General features: G+C 44.2%; 1 protein-coding gene across 2 annotated transcripts in view; it reads right to left on the reverse strand.

The window, feature by feature from the left end:
- The window catches only part of SRGAP2 (SLIT-ROBO Rho GTPase activating protein 2), a 226,089-nt gene that overhangs the window by 111,807 nt on the left and 91,901 nt on the right, over positions 1–22,381 (reverse strand). For both annotated transcript variants that reach the window (XM_080823944.1, XM_080823943.1), the window contains exon 3: positions 2,446–2,608. In XM_080823944.1, coding sequence (XP_080680070.1) covers positions 2,446–2,608 — 163 coding nt within the window. The remainder of the gene's footprint in view (positions 1–2,445; positions 2,609–22,381) is intronic.

Below are 22,381 nucleotides of genomic sequence, written 5' to 3' on the forward strand. Positions count from 1 at the left end.
TGTATATCCTTGGGGGTTGGGACCACCCCTCCCAACCCCCCCAGAGGACTGGGAGGAAGCCTGAGCGGAGCTTCTAGGGTACCGAAATCATCTGTTTCTTGATCTGGGCGCTAGTTACTATGTGTGTTCAGTTTGTAAAAATGCAAGTAGCTCTAAGCCCATGATATGTGCCTCTTTCTTCAGGGAAATATAAAATATAAATAGTCCTGTGAGGAATGAGAAGTTCTTCCCTACACCCTCAGCAAAGCAATGCACAGTGTACGGAGGTCAACTCTTGAGACCATGGCTAGGAATATCATTCGCGGGCAGATTCTCCCTCTGGAGGGCAAAGACCCCATATCTTCTCTACGAGACATGCACTTGAGCTCTTGGAGAAATGTGAATGGTACTTGAGGAAGCAGAAGCATCCGTGGCTTTGGTAAGCAGCTGCCTTCAGCGCACATTCTCAGAGATCTGGAGGGGCCGTAATACTCTTCGGTGTGGCTCCTCTCTAACCTTCTAAGGCTGGGAGGGAAGGGAATGGAGGGCTTGGGTGAAGCTGAGAGAGCTGAACGTCCCTCACAGATGAACAGAGAAAATGAAGGAGAAAACGATCAGTTAGCCCCTGTCCTTTTAGAGATAACGGAAGTAGCTGTCAAGGTCACAGAGAAGAGCTGAAGTGGCATCTGTCTTACTGTCAAGGTTCTACCTAAAAAGGTTTAATTTTTTTTCTAATAAAAGCTATATATTTAAGGAGTATGGCATTATTTTATTTTTAAGATTTTATTTATTTATTTGACAGACAGAGATCATAAGTAGACAGAGCAGCAGGCATAGAGAAGGGGGGAAGCAGGCTCCCTGCTGAGCAGAGAGCCCGATGTGGGGCTCGATCCCAGGACCCTGGGATCATGACCCGAGCCGAGGGCAGAGGCTTAACCCACTGAGCTACCTAGGTGCCCCATGGAGTACGACATTACGATTGGATATAGATATATACATAGTGCAGAGATCACTACAGCCAAGCCAACTCACATACCACCTCACACAGCTACCTGCGTGTGTGTGTGAAAAGAGCACATGAAATCTACTCCCTGACACATTTCCAGCGTTCAGGACAGTTTTAGCTGTAGTCGTTCTTTTTAGCCACATCCATACATCACCAAGTGCTGCAGAATCATTCAGAAGAATGACAAGGAAGCTAGAGCAGATGCTGGAAACCATGAGGAAATGGTGAAAAGCACCTTCACCCCTAAGTGAAGTACGGCCCCAACCGCAGCAGAGCCAGGCCACTAAAAATAGTCAGTGAACTCCGGGAGGAGCTCTCTTTCTCTTCCTTCTTTTCATTGTCAGATGCTTTTTACTCTTCATATCCTGTCTCTAAGACACAGGAAAAGCCCCTACACAGATGCATTATGTTGATGGGATATTCTAAATCAGTTCTTTTTTTCATGCTGGTGTAAACAGAAGAGACTGGGTTCTAATTCCAGACCTACTGAAATCTGGAAAACTTCCTAATGTTAGGAATTGGCACCCTAGCTACGACTGACCACAGTCCTGTTTACTGAAGTCCTTTCTCTACCAGCCTCGGATTTCAACACTGGATTTTGTCAAATGAAAACCAATGAGTTTCCTTTATTTGAAACCAACAAAATAGCCCTATACAACCTTGTTATACCTAGAACTTGTGGGAGGATTATTTGCCTTCTGAAAAGTCTTCGGGGGATATCAGAGCTTGGATGTTAGATGTGGTACATTACGTACAATGGCTGGGGCTTTTGCCATCATTTGTCACTAGAAGTCATGAATCGGTGACTCCATTGAGAGCTCAGGCTGAGAGAGCTTAGAAGAGAATTTCCTTAGTTCCAACAGGCTATTTCCACCACTAACAGGTAAGGTCAATTTTGCATAAGTTTCTTAAGATTACCACAGTTAATTTTGAGTTTTTTCCTTGGTCAGACTTTTCAACTTACATCCAAGGAATTGTGAAAAACAACTGAGCTTCAGAAAACATTCAGGGACCCAAAGACCAAGATATGTCATGATAAGAATAACTAAATTCATGCGTTCACCTTGGCCAAGATGACTAAACTAACACACAAGCATACATGAACTAGAAGAGGAAAACCTGAAATGACACCAACGGTCCCCGAATCTCAACAGCTTCACAAATCACTTAAGGAAATAAATCAAGCAAACACCGTCATCACTAAAACATGCAGATTATGAGTTATATTTCCAGGGGTGGGGTTGTACCTTGCAAATGGTTCCTCTCCCAGGCCTACTATTAATTCAACTCAGAAAGGAAGAAAAGAATGACTAGTCAGTATTTTTTCTCCACGAGACCGGGGTAAGAAATGACCAATGGAAAGCCTTTTAACTAGGCCAATACAGTAGCCTTTCTCTTACTTACAAGATGGTAGTATTTGTTCCACCCAAGTATTTCTGTGCCCGGAAATAGCTATATACCTTTTTAAAGAGTCTTCCTGAGTCCTCACTGACTTGGACAAATCGAGGAATGATATTATTCAGGTAGATGTCACTCAGGGTGGTGTGGTCCCTGCTCTCCCGCTTCACCTGGTTTAAGAGGAGATTCCAGCAGTTGACAGGAGAGAGAACATTCTGATCCTTCCTGCAGAGAAACAGCAAGAAAAAAAAAATCAGTGTCATTGAGTAGCCAGGTTCAACAGCTATGAATACAGTCCGTGTCATAAAATCACAGTGATCAAAGCCAAGGCAGAAACAGGTATCTTTCCTGAACCCTACACTTCTAGTTTTCTCTTATCTAAAAACTCAGTGGAGAGAATGAGAATCATGAGAAGAGGAGGGAGGAGAGAGGAAGAGGAAAAGAGGGGAAGCAAGGTTATTTGTTGAGCATCCATTATGTTCTAGAAACTTGGTAAAGGTTTTATATGAATTATCGCATAAGTTTCATCATTTCCCTGTAAGAGAACTACTGTTATCCCCGTTTTACGAATCAGAAAACTGAAACTCTGAGAAGTTCTCACTTGCCCACGACTAGTAAGAAGTCACAGAGACAGTAAGAGGGCGTCAGAGACTAGAATGACAGTCTGCATCATCTGACTAGGACAGGTCTAGGCTGTCTGACTCCGAAGTCCATAACCTTAGACACTGAGACATTTGGTTTGTGTCTAGGTTTGGAGACAAAACTTAGAGGTCTAGAGACAAACATCACGAGAGCACTACAGACCACATCCCCACACGTTGTTCATATTAAGATTCATAAGGACAACAACTTTTGAGGCCCATGCCATGAAAAAAAGTCCCTAAAACCTCCTCAGGCCCACAGAACCCCTCTAAGGAGGTGTTGAGCTCCCTAGTTGACCCATTATGTCTTGCCCCATACAACCAAGCACAAACCATACCCGAACACGTGTATCCTTAAAACTTCACAGTCTGAGCAGAGCAGTTAAGTGCCAAATCTGGGTGTTCACTTCTAATGAAAACACTGTGATCCAAGAGAATCAACTGATGATGATCTACACAGTTCGAAGCACCGATTTAAGCACCAGAAAGTTCTGCATCTGCAAGCTGGATTTCTTTAAAAAGAGAAACTGAAAGTAGGGGTTGTTTGTTACACTTCTTATCAAGGGCTTACTGTGCACTTGGCACATGGCTGGGCCCTATACTCACGTTACTTAACTTGAACCCTAAAACAACCTGATGTAAAGGGCCTATTATTAACCACATTCAGCAGATGTGGGAAGTTGACTGAGAAAAGTTAAATATCTTCTTCAAGGTCACATAGCTAAAAAGTAGCAAAGCTGGAATCCAAAACCAAGCCGTGTAAGTGTAGAGAAGGGGCTTAATCCTTGCAAAGAATCACAACCTGTTCACTTCTCTTCCCCTCCTTCCCTCCCTACAGTCAGACTCTTAAATGCAAAGGAAGTTGAGCGGACAGTGGCTTGGTTCTTGAGTCAGCACTGCCTGCATTCAGAGCTGGAAACTGTCGGGGGGCTGTGATTTGTAGAGCACAGAATTCAACTTTAGAAGGGGCTTTTCCAATTCTGTAGTAAGGTAACGATTCCCAACTCATCACACCACACCTCCTCTGGCTTCAGAACGCACCAGACCATTACATCAAATATCTGTCTGGCCAGCACTAAGAAGCTTCTTCAAACCAATGAATGTTAGAGTCCAAACTGAAGCTGTTCTCTATCTGCTCCCCACCCCCACCTCTGCCCCAGGCATGACACCTCTGCAGGCAGAACACCGAATACTTCTGTTCAGATGCCTCAGCAGTATTCCGTCCTCTTACTTTTCTAGGGAAATTGAAAGATTTCTGTGGAAACACACACACACACACACACACACACACACACACACACACACACACTAACCCAGAGCGACACAGAGAGAGAGACATGTAATGAATCTACTCCCTTCAAAATGTTTAGCCTCTGAAAAACAAACCAAAAAAAGTGAATAAGAAACAATCCTAAACTCAAAGTTGAACACAGGCGTTCAGTGACCTTTGGTGTTTCCAGTGCAAGAATACTTTCTATTGCGTTCCAAATCAGTTTCAGTTACCAAATCCTAAGTAATCAAATTTACATTTTTGTTGGGTGGCAAAGTATCCATGTCCTCAGTAAGCATGGAATAGATCAGGCAATTACACTTGCTTTTTTAAAAGAGATCTCACAAGATCTGAACTTGATGACTGCTCGGTCTGCTTCTTATGGGTGGACCTGGGTTTGGTGGTCTCTATTAGGTCTTTCCATAGAGCGCTCATACATGTAACAATGGTAATACAACTCAGTTTCACAAATATATAAACGTTTGTATCTGAAATGAACAAAGTACAGTATTAGGGGCTTTTAGTTGTAAAAGTGCTGGTATCACAGTGCAGTGTAGGAGAGAAAGAAAGCCCTATAATACAGCAGAACATCAGAGGTAGGAACAAAGGGTCAGCTAGCCCACAAACGTACACCGCAGATCACAAGTGGAGGAAGGAGAGGCAAAACCAATCGGATACCATGGAAGAGGACACAGAGCATAAATCCCCAGGGGACCTTCAAAAGAAAGGATGAGCAAACAAAATGAGTTAATAAACAGAATGGGCAGAAGTGGGCATCTTTTAAAATAAAAAGCCTTATGCCTTCAAACTAATAAATTTGTAAATACAGTCAGAATTAAATATTTATAATTAATCCAGGAAGTTCGAGGGTGGTAACGTACTTTTAGCACATACACTACCATCCAGTGGTGGGATGACTATGATTGGTTTCAGTGAGCAGCAGTTTTCAAAGTGTGTTCTGAGAAACTCCAGAATTAGAGGAACATGTTTCAATTTCAAACAACTGTGACACATCCATTCAAATGAGCAACCCCAGCGAAACGTGTAAGGCATCCAGATTCCCTGCGGTTGATGCTATCACAACGTCTCACCGGCCGCTAGGCAAGCTTCGTTCTGTGCAAACCTTGGAATAAAGAACCGAGGCGTGTATTTGAACTTCTGAAAAAAGGGGCCGTTGGTTAGAACGGATGTTGCTCTGCGCAGGTTCATTTTTAATTCAAGCCTGTGTGCCTCCTTAGTTAAAGCTGTGCAGGTGAGCACATGATTTGACACACAGTGGCCAAGTTCAATTACATGCCACAGAAGGCTCAGGGCCCAAGGCTGGGCTCAGGTTAGACAATGGCTGGGTAGTGAGAACGCTCAATACCATCCCATCATTATCAATTGTTTTTATGCTTGTTATGCATTTTCGGACTTACCCAATAATACTTATGAAGGGGATGGAACACCTAGGTAATGTTAGTGATTCGACTTCAAAACAAAAATATCCTTTTTCAATTTAAACTATCTCAAGATTATAATTCATCTGTGTGAGTCAGGATTTTCTTGATACTGGGCAACCCAAATCAGAACCAGAAATAACCTGGATGCTGAAACTGATATAAAACTAAAACTCTGATTCATAATCCCTATTTCAATATTTTGGGGTCATGAACACAGCTTCCTTGCTCCCACTGACTGACCCCGTGATGGCGTACACATCGTAAACCTGCACTTTAAAAGTGGATTTACACCAATAAAACACTGCTTTGGATCAGCTGCACACATGGGGATTCCATGCACGACTTTCTTTTTAAAAAATCCCTTCAAGATAGTATTAAACTCTGTCGTCTGCTTCTCCTATGGGTCCCTAGTCTCTTTCACTATTACTGAAGTTTTTCAGGCAATATTTTAAGTTCTTTGAGTTTGTATGCTTTCTTGGACATATTCCTCCTTTCAACTGAGGGGTTTTAATTAATTCATGTATTTATTTTGGGGCAGCGACGGAGCAGGAGAGGCGAAGGGCATGTAGTAGGAGGGGAATGCAAATATACCATAGAGACAATTTTCCCGGCCAACACGAACAATGATGAAACACACTTCAGGCTGGAAAATAAGCAAGTCAACGAGACGTGATTTCATAGGGAGCGCATTCAGGTTCTGCTAGAGTGGTTTCCTGCTTCAGCAACTTTGCAGCCTTATTTTACGTTGGGCTGCCAGAGCCAGGGGAACCTCGTTTGGTTAGGAGATTGAAATTTGTCTTTATATCTTTTCCATCTATCATTTGTTTGTACAGCTTCTTTACTTTCCCCGCCCCTGGAGTCAGGTTGTGTAATACTTGGGCATTTAAAGAAAAGGGTCTGCATCCCTTAGAAATGTACTGAACAGCTGCAAACCTCCTCAAACACTAATCCCTAAAAAGCAGACAAAATATCCAGAAGTATTTTTCTTACTTAAAATTTTTTTTCAGGAGGCAGATCAAGAAAACATAATATTGCACTTGTGAGGGAATTACTCTGGAGTCCAAAAAAAAAAAAAAAAAAAAGAGAGAGAGAAAAGAGACAGAGAGGAAGCCCATAAAGTCACAAGCTGGCTATGCCCCCACAGAACCACAGAAGAGATTATCATTATAAATGCACCGAAAGGATCAACCTGCACAGCTGAATCATTAGTTTCAAATCCATTAGGCCGGTTTTTCTCCTTCAACTTCAGACTATTCATGGACACTCAAGAAAATGTAGCAGCAAATGCTCCAAGGGATTTCTCTACAATATCTCGGGTAAAGAGAGAACTCAAGAAAGGTCCAAGTTGGCCTCCCTATTACACTTCCCTTTTTTGCCACATCCCCTCTGTTCCGTTTCAGTTGTCTCCCCCACAAAATGGACACGTGCCCTGTCGGTGTACCGTCTCACTCCTTAAAGATCTGCCCAGCCTCACTGTAAAATCCCAGGAGGCCTTCTGGCCAAAGGTGCCATTTAAGGAAGAATTGCTGTGCTCCCAGCTCTGCAGATGGGATGGGTAACACGAGCTTGGCATTACCAGAGGGCTGGAGCTTCTGCACTAATTCTATGGAGGTACGTTTCCTGTTGGGCCAACGGCCCCCAACCCGCCCACCTACGGGGCTGTTGTGCAGTTAAAATGAGATGCCGAATGCACAAGAATTACATCAACAGTAAAGCACTGAACAAATGTGAAGAAATATTATTATTTTCATTTCCAAACAAACTGGGATCGGCTTTCGTCAATTTCCAACAGGCTCCTCACCCGGCCCTGGGCCAGGGCCAAGAGCGCAGCCTGCTGCAAATGCACAGCCCTTGGCCGAGAATGGTGGGGATAAGACAGCAGCAATCGGCAATTAACCAAGCAGCTGTACGTCTCTGGGAAGACGTGTGAGAGATACCAACGGGAGAGCAGACTTTAATCTTCCACTGTCCTTCCCCTGAGGACCAGGATGGAACAATCAGTCCTGCATTCCACATGGGGAACTGTGTGCTGCAAGAGACAGGAAGGAAGCCAAAGGGAGCTCAGATCACCAGAGCCCAAGATGCTTCAACTTCCTCTGAGCCCCTCTTTCTTGGAATTCCTATCAAACGTGCCACTCTGTCCACAGGGATGGCAAATACCAATCCATCTAAGAAAAACAGCATTCCTCACATTCGAAAATAGACACATATGTGATGAGACGAAACCCAAAATGAGTTGAATACATACGATATATGTTACTGAGCAGCCAACTAAGAAGAGGATATAAAAAGACAAAAAAAAAAAAAAAGGTACTTGCTTAATAAAAGGGATCATTTAGTGACAGTCGGACAGGGAACTTGTGACAAGCAGGGAGTCGGATTTTTAAGCCTAAATTCCCTCCTGGCACTTTGATTAAAATGAAATGAACTGAGGCAGCCAAAGAGATTATTTTATTCAGATGAATGTTATTAGCCTTTCTGGCTTATTTTCTCTATTATGCATTTTGCTGATGCTGACAGAAGCAGACGGGCTGGATGGAGAGGGAAAGCTGTGGCGGATTTATGGTTTGACAGCGCCATGCATAAAATCAGACCCTTGCTGACCCAGATAAGCCAGAGGATGGATGGGATTTGCTGGGGAAGATGTTAAAAGAAGGAGGGGAGAGAAAAAAAAATCACCAAGGCGGGAAGCGACTTGAAAAAGATTCTTCTTGTAATGGTGGCCGCTGGTTGTGCGACCCAGGAGTGCAGTGGCGGCCTGGAGGCATCTTTCAAAGACAGGAGGCAAGGAGGGAGGGGGCAGTCACACTTCTGGGGGCTTATCACAGCTCCGCTTCAGCTTTGCCAGCAGTGAGATCAGAGTAGGAGAGCTCTGAGACAGAAAAAGGGCCAAAGGCAAAAATGTATATTCTATGTATGGAGAAACCATTTTCACATTTTCAGGGACAAGTTCATCCCACAAATTGTCTTCAGGAGCCTAGACAGATGATTAGAAAGGATTCAAGCAGTGGTGTACCCACCTTCCTCAAAATAGTTTCAATTGTCCCCTATAATCAGGTTTGGGGGAAGCGCTGTATGGAAATGGAATTCTTGTGGCTCTGGATTACTTCCACTGAGCCCAGCCACACCCCTGGGATCATGGCATGTCCACAAGCTGAGAGCTTAAGAGTCTCCTTTGAAGTTGAGAACTGGCATCATGTCTGACATCTTAATAACTATTTCCTGAATGATTACAGGACCAACGTTCCCCCTGGGTTAGGTCAGAGAACTGGGAGGGGTTCTCCAATCTAAGCCATCACAGACCCTAACCGGAGATGTCTCCATCAATTTATGACAGGCAAGACACCTTGCTTTCCCTTCAACCATCCCCACCCCAGCCCGTGTTCACGGCAGGGAGAGGGAGGCTGGAGATTTGTTTAATCACTCAAGACAGCTCTGCGGACCCCATGAGACCAGACCCGGCAGCAATGGAGGGTGTCTACACAAGATTCAAATCTCTGTCATTCAGGTTTCTTGCCTAGATTTCTGACATCTTATTGGCAGGTCCCTTCTCTAAAGTCTTCTTATTTCATCCATTCAACAAATACTGACTGAACACCTCCCAGCTGCCAGGTACTATCTTGGGCACTAGAGATAACGGGAGCAACGTTCTTGTTTCTGACCAGCTTCTCCCACATTTGCAGAACCTCCTGGATCTAACACATGGTCTTTTTGCTCCTGAACCTTCCATGAGCCACAACCCACATATTATCCTGGTCTCGATGGTAGTGTGGACACTGACCCGTTGTGGAACCCTGGTCTCACTGACATAGATCTGCCTGCCCAGCAGCCTTCCGGGGCTTCTGCAGACCTGGGACCTTCCCTTTTTTTATACTGTCTTGCCACTAGCGTTCTCAGAACTGTAGGAAGGTATAAACAAAGAGCGAGTAAACTCCCCCTGCATCCTCTGGGCATTCTCTAAATACTAGAGAACAAACACTATGCACCCCACCCCCCAATGCAATCCACAGAACCAAAGGCCTAGAAATTCATTTATGTATCACATTTCCATCCTGAAAGCCCCCCAAAATAGGCTGTGATCATATCAAAAGATGTGAGCTAACTCACTTAAAATAAAACATCACAGCAAAAGCAAAAGATATAACAAAGGTACGACCAATGTGCAAGGAACAAAAATATGTTTCTCAGTTTAAAAAGTTTTTTTTTTAAGATTTTATTTATTTATTTGACAGAAAGAGAGAGAGAGAAAGAGTACAAGAATGGGGAGTGGCAGGGAGAGGGAGAAGCAGGTTCCCGCAGAGCGGGAAGCCCGACATGGGGCTCCATCCCAGGACTCTGGGATCATGACCTGAGCCGAAGGCAGATGCTTAACCAACTGAGCCACTCAGGCGCCGTTTAAAAAGATTTTATAACCATCTACATTACAGTTAACACATATCCCTTATATAATAATTCCATAGAATGATCTGTGAATAACTCTACAAGTATATCTTTAGTGTTTTCTTCTCTAGTTAATTAAGATGTCACCAGAAATCCCATAAGTAATTACAGCACAAGACAAACATACAAAAAAAAAATACACGCAGATGTGTTAACAGATTTTTTGAATGAATGAAATCTTGGGAGATAACTGAGACAGACAGCCTGGCTCACCCCTCCCTGCTAGTTCATTCCACAGAAATACCTGTCTGTGCCAAACTGGAATGACGTCACCCAAAAATCCACACACTTATTTTCAAAGCAGTAACCACTACCTTGGGAGCAGGCATTTCCCCGGCACCAGTCACAAGCAGAGAACCCTGACCTACAGCCAGTAACTCCAGCCTGGCCAATGGTGCGTAAGCATGCCAAGTATCAACAGGCTACCTGGGAAAAAAGGGTATCCCTAAGTTCCAGACCTCCCCGTCCTGCATACCTGTGAATGGGATCATGAGCTCCCTTACGTGGCTCACGACAACAATGAAGAAGGAGGAATGAAGAAGTAGCACTTGATTCTCTGAAACTACAGAGCTAAACAGACTGAAGTCTAAATAGTCATCAGATCAGCCCCATGCATTGCTCTCAGTTCCCATGTGGTTTTTTCTTAAGCTTTTATTTATTTATTCATGAGAGACAGAGAGAGAGAGGCAGAGGCAGAGGGAAAAGCAGGCACCCCCGAAAGGGGACTCCATCCCAGGACCCCGGGATCTCGACCCGAGCCGAAGGCAGACACTTAATCAGCTGAGTTACCCGGGCGCCCCTCTCATGTGTTGTTTTGGTATTTATCTTGCCTGACTGGAAGGAATGCTCTTGAGGACAGGGTATATTTTGGAATAGTCAATGAACATCTATCACCAAGAAATGGGCAGGTACCTAATCAGCACTGACTAATGACAGATGCCACAGTCACAAAAATCTTGTAAATGTTGAGCACAGTAAAACAACTCATTTAATGAATAGTTAGTACGGCCGGCCTCCATCAATCGTGCCAAACAGCCACTGTCCCATGTATCTGGGCAGTCACTGACTGACTGAGTCTGCACGCCCACTGGCTGTGTGCTCTAAATGACAGCATATTATTAGCCAGGCCGATACTATTCTGGCAAAATTTTACAGGTTTGGGTGGAAGAAGAGATGCCCTGGTCAATTTCCAGTTAGCAGGAGACTGAGTTCTACAGGTCTGTAAGTAATCCGGATGAACGACAGTACCCCATCCCAGAGAGGTGGTACACTCTGCAAAGACCTTGAACCATGTCTCTGACCTGGAGTCTAGTCTTACTCTGACACTTACTAGAGCAGGGTAATCCTGCATCAGCCACAGAAGCACTCTGTGGCTCCTTTAGCCACTTAAAAGAATAAATGGGGACAGCAGACTGCCCTGCCTAACTCACATGGCTATTATAAAGATCAAGTCGAACAAGGTGATGCCCATAAAAAAAGCTCACAAACACTAAAGTGCTCTACTCCTACGAATCAGTATTGTCATTGTTTATTATTACTGTTATAACTATTATCATCACTTGACAGTCCATGTAATGGGTTCACACCCACAAAACAAAGTGACTAGAGTCATGTCTGAAAAGACAAAGATGTCTCAAAATTCCCAGGCTTTAATACCCAAGTTTGCAATGAACTTGGCTTTATCAATTTGATACTTCATTGGCACACACTAAAGAAAAATACATTCTGTTGTTATTAACTTATCATCCTGCTCCTCTGGAAACTTCCCAACTCAGTGACTCTCCTATGTCCAACCTAGAAGAGAATTGAGAAGAAAGACTTATTCAAGTGCAGAGAGAAAAGCCAGAGGGCGCGAAAAGTAACATCACAGAGCTTCAGATCTAGAAGAGACTTTCTAGGTGGTCTAGAGTCTAGACCTAACATCATTTTCTAAGTGAGGAAACCGAGGCTCAGATAGTGGAACAGGGTGAGAACTCAGGTCTCCTGAATAGCCATCATTTTCTCATTTCATGGTGGCATTTGCTCTATTTCCACTAAACCTGTAGATTCCTGGTGCTGAAAGAGTTAATGGACAATGCTCAGCTGCCAGAGCCCCAGAGCACAGAGCTATTCCAAGACAGCACATAACCGGAATACCAAGGGTCCGTGAACCCGGAGGGAGCAAAACTGCTGGTGCCTGACGGCGCCGGAAAGCATGTTGACACGCTGCATGTGGTTACACATGAAAGGCAAGTGACTAGGAAAAGCAGTTTTGAATCCCACCCCATTCTAATTTGGGACTGGCTCTGGGCACCTACTGAAGCCCCGGGCCACACCCTAGCCGCTCTGTAAAATGACCCTGGAGTTCCTTCCCTCTGTGCTCGGTGGCCTCGAGTTAACTCCTTCTCTGCTTCCACCAGGGTCAAAGCAGTTCTTAGAACAGGGGAACTACCCAGGGCAATCAAGATCCAAGAGGCAACAATCCATGGCGAGATTCTCAGTGTGGATTCAGATGAGAGCCGCTAGTATCTGCCGTCTCCACGGGCGCATGGGGCCTGGAGCCTTGAGCAGCTGGGCTCCCGAGTCTGAGCACAGCTTCTCTAAGAGTGAGTCCTCAGGACCCCAAATCACTGTGCATCAGAGTCACCTGTGGTGCTTTTTTTTAAAGTATGGTTTCCTGTGCTCTTCTGCCAGAGTTTCTGCTTTGCCAGGGGTGGAGTGATGCTCAGGAATCTACATTTTATTTTATTGAAAGTTTTATTTACTTAAATAATCTCTACACTCAACATGGGGCTCGAACTCATAACCCTGAGATCAAGAGTTACACGCTCCTCCGACCGAGCGAGCCAGGTGCCCCAGGAATCTGCATTTTAAATACACACCCCAGGGACTATCATACACACCAAAACGTTAAGAACCAATGCTCTTAAAGCAATGTTTCTTAAACTGGGATACAACCCATTAGTAGGGTCAATAAATCAATTTAGCAGGTTACCACCCAGCATTTCTTAAAAAATGAAAGAGAAAACAGTGGGACATAATAACACAGAACCAAGCAGAAAATAGCAGAGTACAACACACAGAGCAAAGACGTATAGGGATTGTTTTACAAAAATGCTGTTCTCAGTTAATTAAAAATATACCGTGAAATGTCTATACATGTGTGCATTCCAGCTTGTACTACAAAATATTTTTATAAAATCTTTTTGGGGGTGATTACTTACCCCAGATCCTTTTGGAGAAACTAAGAATTCTCTTCCAAGTATTCTCCAAAGGAAGGAGAGAAGGAGGGAGGGAAGGAGGAGGTGTTATGCACACACACCATAACGTATGAGTCATCGGTCCCTGAACTTTGAGAAGCTCCAGCCCTGAGGACTTCTCTTGAGGACGCTCCTGACAGCAGCCTAGTCCTCTGGTCACAGTGCACACCTGATAATTTCCGGACCGTGTCAATGACTTTCTCTGGAAGCTCGGTAAATGGCTGCTAGTATCTGCCTAATATAAGATAAATGGCCTCACCATGTTGATTCTCTTTCTCTCAGATTCAGGGCGACTAGAAATGTTGAAGATCAACAGTGTCCCTCAGAACACTGGGAGAAAGCTGTTAGCAAATGGCAAGAATGAGGAGAGCAGTAGCGTGGGCACAACGTCGGTGTTCCCCAAGGAACATGCACCCTGTCCCTAGCACTGCAAGGGTCGGCTGTGGGACTGGCGCCTTTCTGCATCCCAACTGGTAACGTCAGCAGAAGAACATCAACGTTATTCCCAAGTTAGTGACTTCTTTGACCAGTAAATGCACACATATTTATAAACACAGAGACCCCGCCTCATCTTCTCCCTATGGCCAAAAGGACAGAAATTCTTCAGCCCTGGATGGGAGATTCAGAAGAGGCAAAGACAATGAGAAAAGGAGCAACAGCCCAGCTTGATGCCCTACATGGATGGTCTCATGCTAATGGCTGACCGAGCCGCACAAAGAGAGGGTAAAATTGGGAGCAAAGGTTTTAGAAGCCAGCCCTTGTCCGATGAGGCACCTATGACGTGCAGAAGGGTCAGGAAAGATGGCGAAGTCGGGTACGGAGGACTATTAAGAAGACAGAGAATCAAACTTCAAAACTATGTTAAATTTCCTGATGCTTTTCAGTAACTTGTTTTCCTGCGGTGGAAACTGGCACAGCATCTAGGATGCTTTGGGTCCATCTGTTTTTGAACTTAAGCTGCAGACAAGATTCAGAACAGCTGGAATCAGCAGCACTGACCATGTTATATGTGTCTGGAGGAAGGAGAGGAGTAGGATAAGTGTGAAGAGTTACATGGGGCAAAGGAAGGGGGATCTGGAAGCCATTCCCAGGCAGAGAGGAGACAACGGCCAGGTCGGAATTGACGCAAAAGAACTTTTTCTGTGCATCTGAGCACAGAATGCCGAAGAGAAGAAACAGTGGGGGAGTCAGAACAGGGCACCAGCAAACAGGGCCTCAAATTCTGCAGGTCTAGATGTTAATGAGCAATATCCTGCAGCCTCACCTCTGAGGGACCAGATCAAGATCATTCAAGGCACAATGTCAAGCATATTACATGAGTTGCTGGTAAAGGACTTCACAGTCAGCCTAGAACTGAGATGAGAGCTGGACTCTTGATTCCCTAGACGTGAGAGAGGTGCTCATGGAGAACAGTAGCGGGAATGTGAGAGGCAGTGGCGAGGGTCATAACCCATCCGGTGGCTCTCCCACAGTCATGATGGGCCCAGCAGTGAGGGGGAAATGACCTCAGGATGGTCCTCAGGGTCTGCCCCGTGTCCGACCTAAGGCCCCGGCACTGACTTCCAATAATGCCCTAAGTACATCTATGGATAAGCAGGTCTCTCACTTCTCCCACGGCTGCTCAGTCTCTACTCGAGAGAAAAGATTGGGCGGTGAGAAATGTCCATCAAGACCTCATTCTGAAGGGGAAAAAATAAAATACAAGCAGGAAGAAATAAACCAAACGGCATTTCAAGTAAGTACTAAAACCACACTGAAGGTCTGGAGGTTGGAAGAGAAGGAATTAGCACCCAACTTTTTGAACACCGTGTTTTGGTCCTTAAGGCTAGAAATAAACAAACAGACAAGCAAAACCCTCTAAACCAGTATTAAATTCTAGTTAGTAGTCTTCTTCTTCAGAGGCATGGGTTAGTGGTTCTGAAACTATTTTGTGGATATATTAGGACTGAGCAATTAGATACACACATTACAGATAATGGGTGCCAGATTTCTCACTGTTCAGAGAACAGGGTTATGGATGTGGAAAGGGAGAAAATAGAATAAAACATGTGGGGTTGGATTAGAATTGGAAGATATCGACGAGACTTATGGCTTTAATAGAGATAAGCCCATAGATAGAGACATAACACAGAGAAGTGTGTGGTATGTGCATGTGTGCACACACATACCCGTTTACCGGCTCTGTCTGCCAAGAGGGACCACAAACAGTAGGAGTTTAGTAACAAGGAGCACATCTAGCATCCACGGTTTCTAAATACCACTCGCCATGAACAGGATCCAGGGCTCCTGGAAGAAAGGGCTCCTGAGGTGAAGGAAGGAAAGGACAAGATGATGCTAGAACATCTTTTTGGACCAGAAAGTTGAACGGTGGGAACATGTCAAAAGGATACAGGAACCAGCCTGGAATGAACATTAAAATAAATAAAGACAGTAAAGGACGAAAACCTGTTAGGGGCACCTGGGTGGCTCAGTCGGATAAGCATCCGCCTTTGGCTCCAGTCATCATCCTAGAGTCCCCGGCTGGAGCCCTGTGTCGGGTTCCCTGCTCAGCAGGGAGTCTGCTTCTGCCTCCCCTCCCCAGCCTCCTTTCCTGCTCTTTAACTCACTCTCTCAAATAAATAAAACTTTGTTTTTTAAAAAAAGGATTATAACCTATTGAATAAAAGCGGAATCCATGAGTCTAAACTGATGTACAGAAATAGTGAGACAAATATCTGGGGGGGATGGAGAAGTTCTTCCTTACAGTAGAATCCCAACTGATAAATGTAGAAAAAAATGATATGGAGACTAGGAAAATTACCGTTTGGTAACCATCATCATAATAATTGATTCAAGCAAGAATCATCACCGCATGCTACAACCGATAAGTGGAAGTTCTGAGAAACAACGTGATATTTACATGTTCTCAAAGTATCTCTCCAAAATGCATTAATTACAAAGCATAAACTAGAATAACTTCATGGTAGAGAAGTCCGGCAGACACCACTCTAAGCAAATGATCAAAGTTAACATCACCAGTAGTGGGAAATCATCAGCCAGTGAGTCCTGATATCATGTGCTGAGAATATAACATCGCTCCCATGGTATTTCTGCCCAAAGCACATAACCTAAAGATAATCATAAAGAAATACCAGACAGTGTCAGAGATACCAAATTAAGAGACATTCTACAAAATAACTGAGCTGAATGTTCCCCAGAAATAGCAAGGGCATGAACTACAATGAAAGACCTAGAAACCATTCCACATCAAAGGATACTAAAGAGACAAGGCAACTGAATGAAATGCATAATCTCTTTGGCCAAAAAGAAAATTGGGGGAACAAATGGCAAATCTGAATACCTGCGGATTATACAATATTATTCTATCAATATTTATACCCCGATTTTGGTCACTGTACTGGTCCTTATGTCATAGAACAACCTTATTCTAAGTGACTACATATTGGAGTATATGGAGGCCAAGGGGCATCATGTCTACAAATAATGCTCAAGTGTTTCAGAAAAAAAACACGCACGTGCATGAGCTGTGTCTGGAGAGAAAAAGAAGTAGAAAGCAAATGCAGTAATATGTTAACATTTCCGGACAATCTGGTAAATGACAGAAATTCTCCCACCATTCCTGCAACTTTTCTGTAAATCTAAAATGATACCAAAAACAATGTTTATAAAGATCCCATTCTGGAGAAAAGTGAAAAAAAAAAACCCTTTCTCCATCTCTCCTTCTGGCACTAAATATATGTGACTTTGTGTTATCTTTTTTTCATATAAACCTCCTGTCTTCCACATGAGACAATGAGCCTCCTGAGGGTAGAAGCTGGGTTCTACACCGCTCTGGGACCCCAGCACCTGCCAGAACCCATTGGTCAGGACTGAGGATAAAGATGAAGCCAAGTGTTATGACTGAATCACATATAATACGGGTGACTTAAAGGGTCACTCAACAGTTCTGATTCCTCAACCTTGAACTCTGCACCTTCTCAGAACACATATATGCACAAACACACACACACACACACACACACACACACACACACACACACACACAACCTTAATATATTTCACATTAAATGGGAACCTCCATGAGAACAATGGCTTATTCTTCTGTGTGGATTTAATTCGCCCTTGGTGTAGACTAAGTGCTGAAAAAACGTTGTTGAAACGTACAGGTGACCCTCACTTACCAGGACTGGTGTTCACCAAAACTTTCTGTGTTAATGAACAAAAGGGCCAGGAGTGGACTTGTTTTCCAGAAGAAAGAAAGGCACAAGGATGTTCTTAAGCCCCAACATAATAAGGGAGCTTATCAAAGATTTTCAAGCAAATAGTTACTGATGAGAGTGACTTGAAAACTGGCCCAGACCTGATAAACTGCTTTTCTCATTTGGTTAAAGGTGAGAACGTTTCTAAAGTCTTCTCTAATTTGGAACCAAGAAAGCCTACTAAAGATGTATTACAGGGGCGCCTGGCTAGCTCAGCCGGTGGAGGGTGCAACTTTTGATCTCGGGCTTGTGAGTTCAAGCCCCCCACACAGAGCTTACTTAGAAAGAAAGAAAGAAAGAAAGAAAGAAAGAAAGAAAGAAAGAAAGAAAGAAAGATGTATTATATATCTTTTTTCCATGTGGCTTCCCTGAACTATGCCATAAAGGAGGTGTCCCAAAGCCTAGCCAGAAACTCAGTATGTGTGTTTCAGGGCTGGGAATGGGGTAGGGAGAAAAGATGTCTAGCTGAATTCTCTACAAGGAACATTACCCTCACTCACTTCCAGTGTATAACATAACGGAGACCTGGCAAAACCAACACTGAAAATGTACACGAATAAAGTTAGCAGCAAAGACAAAGGCCCTAACAATACCATGTAATCCGCACGTTCCAAGAACCCAAACGGCCTCCGGAGGTGCTAATGGAAAAGTCTCTGTGGCACGCCCACCTGAATGTCTGCATGTTTGTGTACGTGGGACTCTGTGGCTGGGAAGGGCACACGTTTCCACCTATGACCAGACAAAACAGAAGCAAGGAGGGGGCTGACCAGTCGAGCACCTATATAAGAAGAAGGGCGAGGAGCAGGGCAGAAAGTCAATACACCTAGGAAGCCTGGCTTCCCCGGCTCTCTGTCAGAGTCCACTCAGGAGCGTGGGCTCTGTCTTCCAAAGGAACTGTCTCGGGAATCATTTCCACCTGTATGCCGTGGAATCAAGTCCATCTGACTTCCCCCTTTTGCTAAATCCTCAAGATGCTGCCTGTAAATTCAAAGAATTTCAAGCACCAACAGAAACCCCCGCCCCTACCCCCGGAACACAGTAGTTCTGAACATCTGTTGTTTACAAGGGCGCAGGCTGAGAGCTGCCAGACTTGTTCCACAACCTCTCCTTGAACACAGAGGCTGCTAGGGAGGGATGTTTAAACTCCATGCAAGGATGCCTTGTCTCGACCGCTTAAGTAGAAATTGGCAAACACAGCTCAGCATCCTACCGTTGAAGATAATCCTACTTTGTTCGATTCATTTTCTAATCCTGGTTCTTTAACCAGCTGTACCCAAAATATGTTAAGAAGCAGAGCTCTGTTTATTGATCTTCCCTGAGTTGAAAACCCGAGGGGGCAATGATCCAGTGATTGGTGGCAGTGTAAAAGGCCAGGAGGTAGCAGGAAAGATGATCCTTTTTCAACTCTGAAAAATCCAAACCCTCCTTTTTTCTCATTCTCCCTAAATCCTTCATTAACACTGAGCTCTTCCCATATGACTCTGTGTCTCTTCCCAGCACGATGCCTCAGCACAGTGAAGGAATTAGATATTAAAGTCTTTACTTCAATTAACTTGGGGCCAAACCTAATTGAGAACGTAACTGCTATCTTTTACCTTTTCCTGCCTAAGCCAAGCAGAAGTCCCTCCCGAGTAATCCACCGTCCCTCCCTTCCCGGTGACTACTAGAACCTGCCATAGACAGGGTCCTATTTTTAGAATCATGTGCCCATGCGCATATGTGTTCTTATTATTCTCTGTCAGCCCGTCTGATGTTCCCCATTTCAATTATGAAAAGTCCTTATGGCAGAGACTGTCTTTTCTTCTTATCTTGTAAACCCGCCCACTTAACGCAGTCAGCTTCCAATAAAGATGACATGGCTTTTGCCTTTAAAAGGGAACTGGATCAAAGTCAATTCATTTAATTGGCTGCGAATTCCTGAAAATTAAAGATCCTTCGAACCAGACGCACATTGTTTCCTGTGTCTACTGCAGAATTATTATGGGACTTACAACAGCCGAGAAAACAAATACTGAAAGTTCCCTGCACCCCAGCACTGTTGTTAAGGGGCAGGATCAGCAGTGGCTGGCTCCAGCAAGATGAAAGCCTGAGGTGTGTCCTGCTAGCATTCCAAAGGCAGAGGCTGGGAGGCACCGGAAGCCCTCAGTAGTCTCCAGCATCCTCCCAACTGCTCGTTAAAGCATGTTTTGCTCCCAACTGCCCTCTATCATTCCATACCCTGAAAGGATGCTACAAAGCCATGGATGCAGAAACATAGCAGCTTCTGTTTGACCTCATGAGACAATCCAGTAGACCACAATCTGGGATGCTCATGACTGAGGCTGCTGGTAGACCTGACCAGGCCTGGTGCGCTTTCATCCACCCCGGCTTGCAATCAGGACCTCAGCACATATTTATGGAAACCCATGATTTGCCCATTAGACATCAGAGGGAAGACAAATGCCCTCCTTTTGATGATTATGAGCCTGGGTCTAAAAGTAACATGCCAGGCTTAACTACCTGATTCAACGTAGCTCATGACACCTTGTGAACATGACAGCTTATAAGACAAAACGTGCAACTGCTTTTTATAGGAACCGGACGTACAATTATAGAGAGTCACATAATTGCATAGTTCCTGCCCAGTGCAGCCATATCACAAAAATCAGGAAGGAGGATGAGTTTTGTCATTCACAAGGGCCCACACACAGGGGTCACTGAGGAAAAGGGAGATGGAAATGATACTACCTGGGGCCAGGCTTAGGAATGCTTCACTCCACACAGGGAATAAATAGGGAATCTAATCCACCAAGGTCTTACCTGGGATAAGTACGTTCAGTCCCATCTCCTGAGGACAAGAGCAGCCCTTGTATTTCCATGTGCTAAGTGCTGTCCTAAGGGCTTCATGTACATTAATTCCCTTACTCAGCAGAACAGCTCGAGGAGGCAGGCACTGGTATGATCCTGAATTTACAGACAAGGAAACTGAGGCAACCAAGAACCTTCACTACAATCACCCAGCTGGTAAGTGCGAAATCCAGGATTGCAAACCCAGAAAATATGCTTCCAGAATCGGTGATCTTGACCGCCATGTTATCCTCCTTCTGTGGTCGTGATAATTACATCAGCTATCATTTTTTTTTGAGCATCTGTAAGTTAGAGGCACTAGGCTAGTGCTTTGCATGTATTATATCTAATCCTTAACTCTTCAAGGTGACTATTACTCTCTACATTTCGTAGATGAGCGAACTGAAGCTAAAAGGGGTTAAGCGACTTGCTCAAGGTCACAGGGCTGTAAGTAGAAGAGAGAGGATTCAGACCCAAATGTGTCTGGATTAAAGCTCTCAACTTAAAAAAAATAAATTAAATAAAAAATAATAATAAAGCTCTCAGCTTTTACTACTAAGTCATTTTACTACTAAGCTCTACCAAAGAGCTTTCGAATGAATTTTGTCTTTGTTCCAAAGACTGGCCAGCAAGCACCCTGTCTTGCTGACCTCCACCCTGCCCCCCCAAAACTGCCTTCTTGTGTCTCTTCTATCCTGCTTTTGTCCATGCGTGAGGAGACTTCCCAAGTCTTCCAAAAAGGACCCAAGCACCACCTAATTCTGTATGGACTAGGCCAACAAGACACTCATCAGAGGACCTTTTGTTAGTTTCTAAATAAAGATTACAGCTTGAGCCATGGCAAAGAGAAGCCAACCCTTGCTCAATACCAGATGCTACATCTGGGCAAAATCTTCCCCAAGGGAACAAACAGCTCCCAAATATGTCCAAAATGAAGGAGTGACACACTGCTCCCAGGAAGTGAAGGGTTCTCCCTTCCGGCAGCCTCATGCCTCCTCCTACCTCCGTCCTCAAAGTCATCGGTACTCAAGGAGGAACTTTCTGGTCCGCCACCCTTTTCTGATTTGCAATCACAGCTGTAACAACCCTGATGGCCAACTGACTCTGCTTTTCAACCCCCTGCTATCCTGCAGGCTGAGGAACAGCTCTGAAGTTAACTCCAGAGGAAAAATCCATCGACAATAGGTGACGTAACTGCAGAGACAGTACACAATCAAATACTGGGCCCAAGGCCAAGAACATGGACTCTACAAGAATGTCTCTCTAATTAATTGTGTACCTAACCTCCCACTGAAAGGCGTATTGCAGGTTGAATGCGAGATTCCTGAGATACTGGGTCCTCGCTCCCTCACCTTCCTTCCCAGAGTTGCACAACTCATAATCAGCCAAATAAGAGGGTTTACTTTCCAAGTGTATCTCTTTAATGTCCTGCTAATTTCATGTTAGTGAGAACAGGATATTGTCTTCTTCCTATCCCCAACCTAGCACAATGCCCGGTCCTCAAAATATGTACTGAACGAATGCACAAATAAATATATCTTTTAAATCACTTTTCATTCTCTACAATCTGAGTACCACAGACAATACAAAGGCTGATTCCCTCTTTTTTCCTCCTAAACCCTTAATGTTGGAAATCAGACACTGCCACAGCCTCGACCATCACCTCGCTATGAACATGCCCAAATATCTACCCAAAACCCAGACTTCAGCCCTGAACACAAGCCCAGATCTTTAGCCCTGAACACAGCCATTGATTTTCTCTCAATTACTGAAAATTTCAGCTTCAATATCCTTCTAGCATCTTAAACTTAACATCCAAAAGCCAAATTTCTCGTATTGTACCCCTTCAAAAACAACTCTTCCTACCTTTGGTATTTCTAT

This window comes from Martes martes (genome assembly GCF_963455335.1).
Source record: "Martes martes genome assembly, chromosome: 15".
Lineage (NCBI taxonomy): Eukaryota > Metazoa > Chordata > Mammalia > Carnivora > Mustelidae > Martes > Martes martes.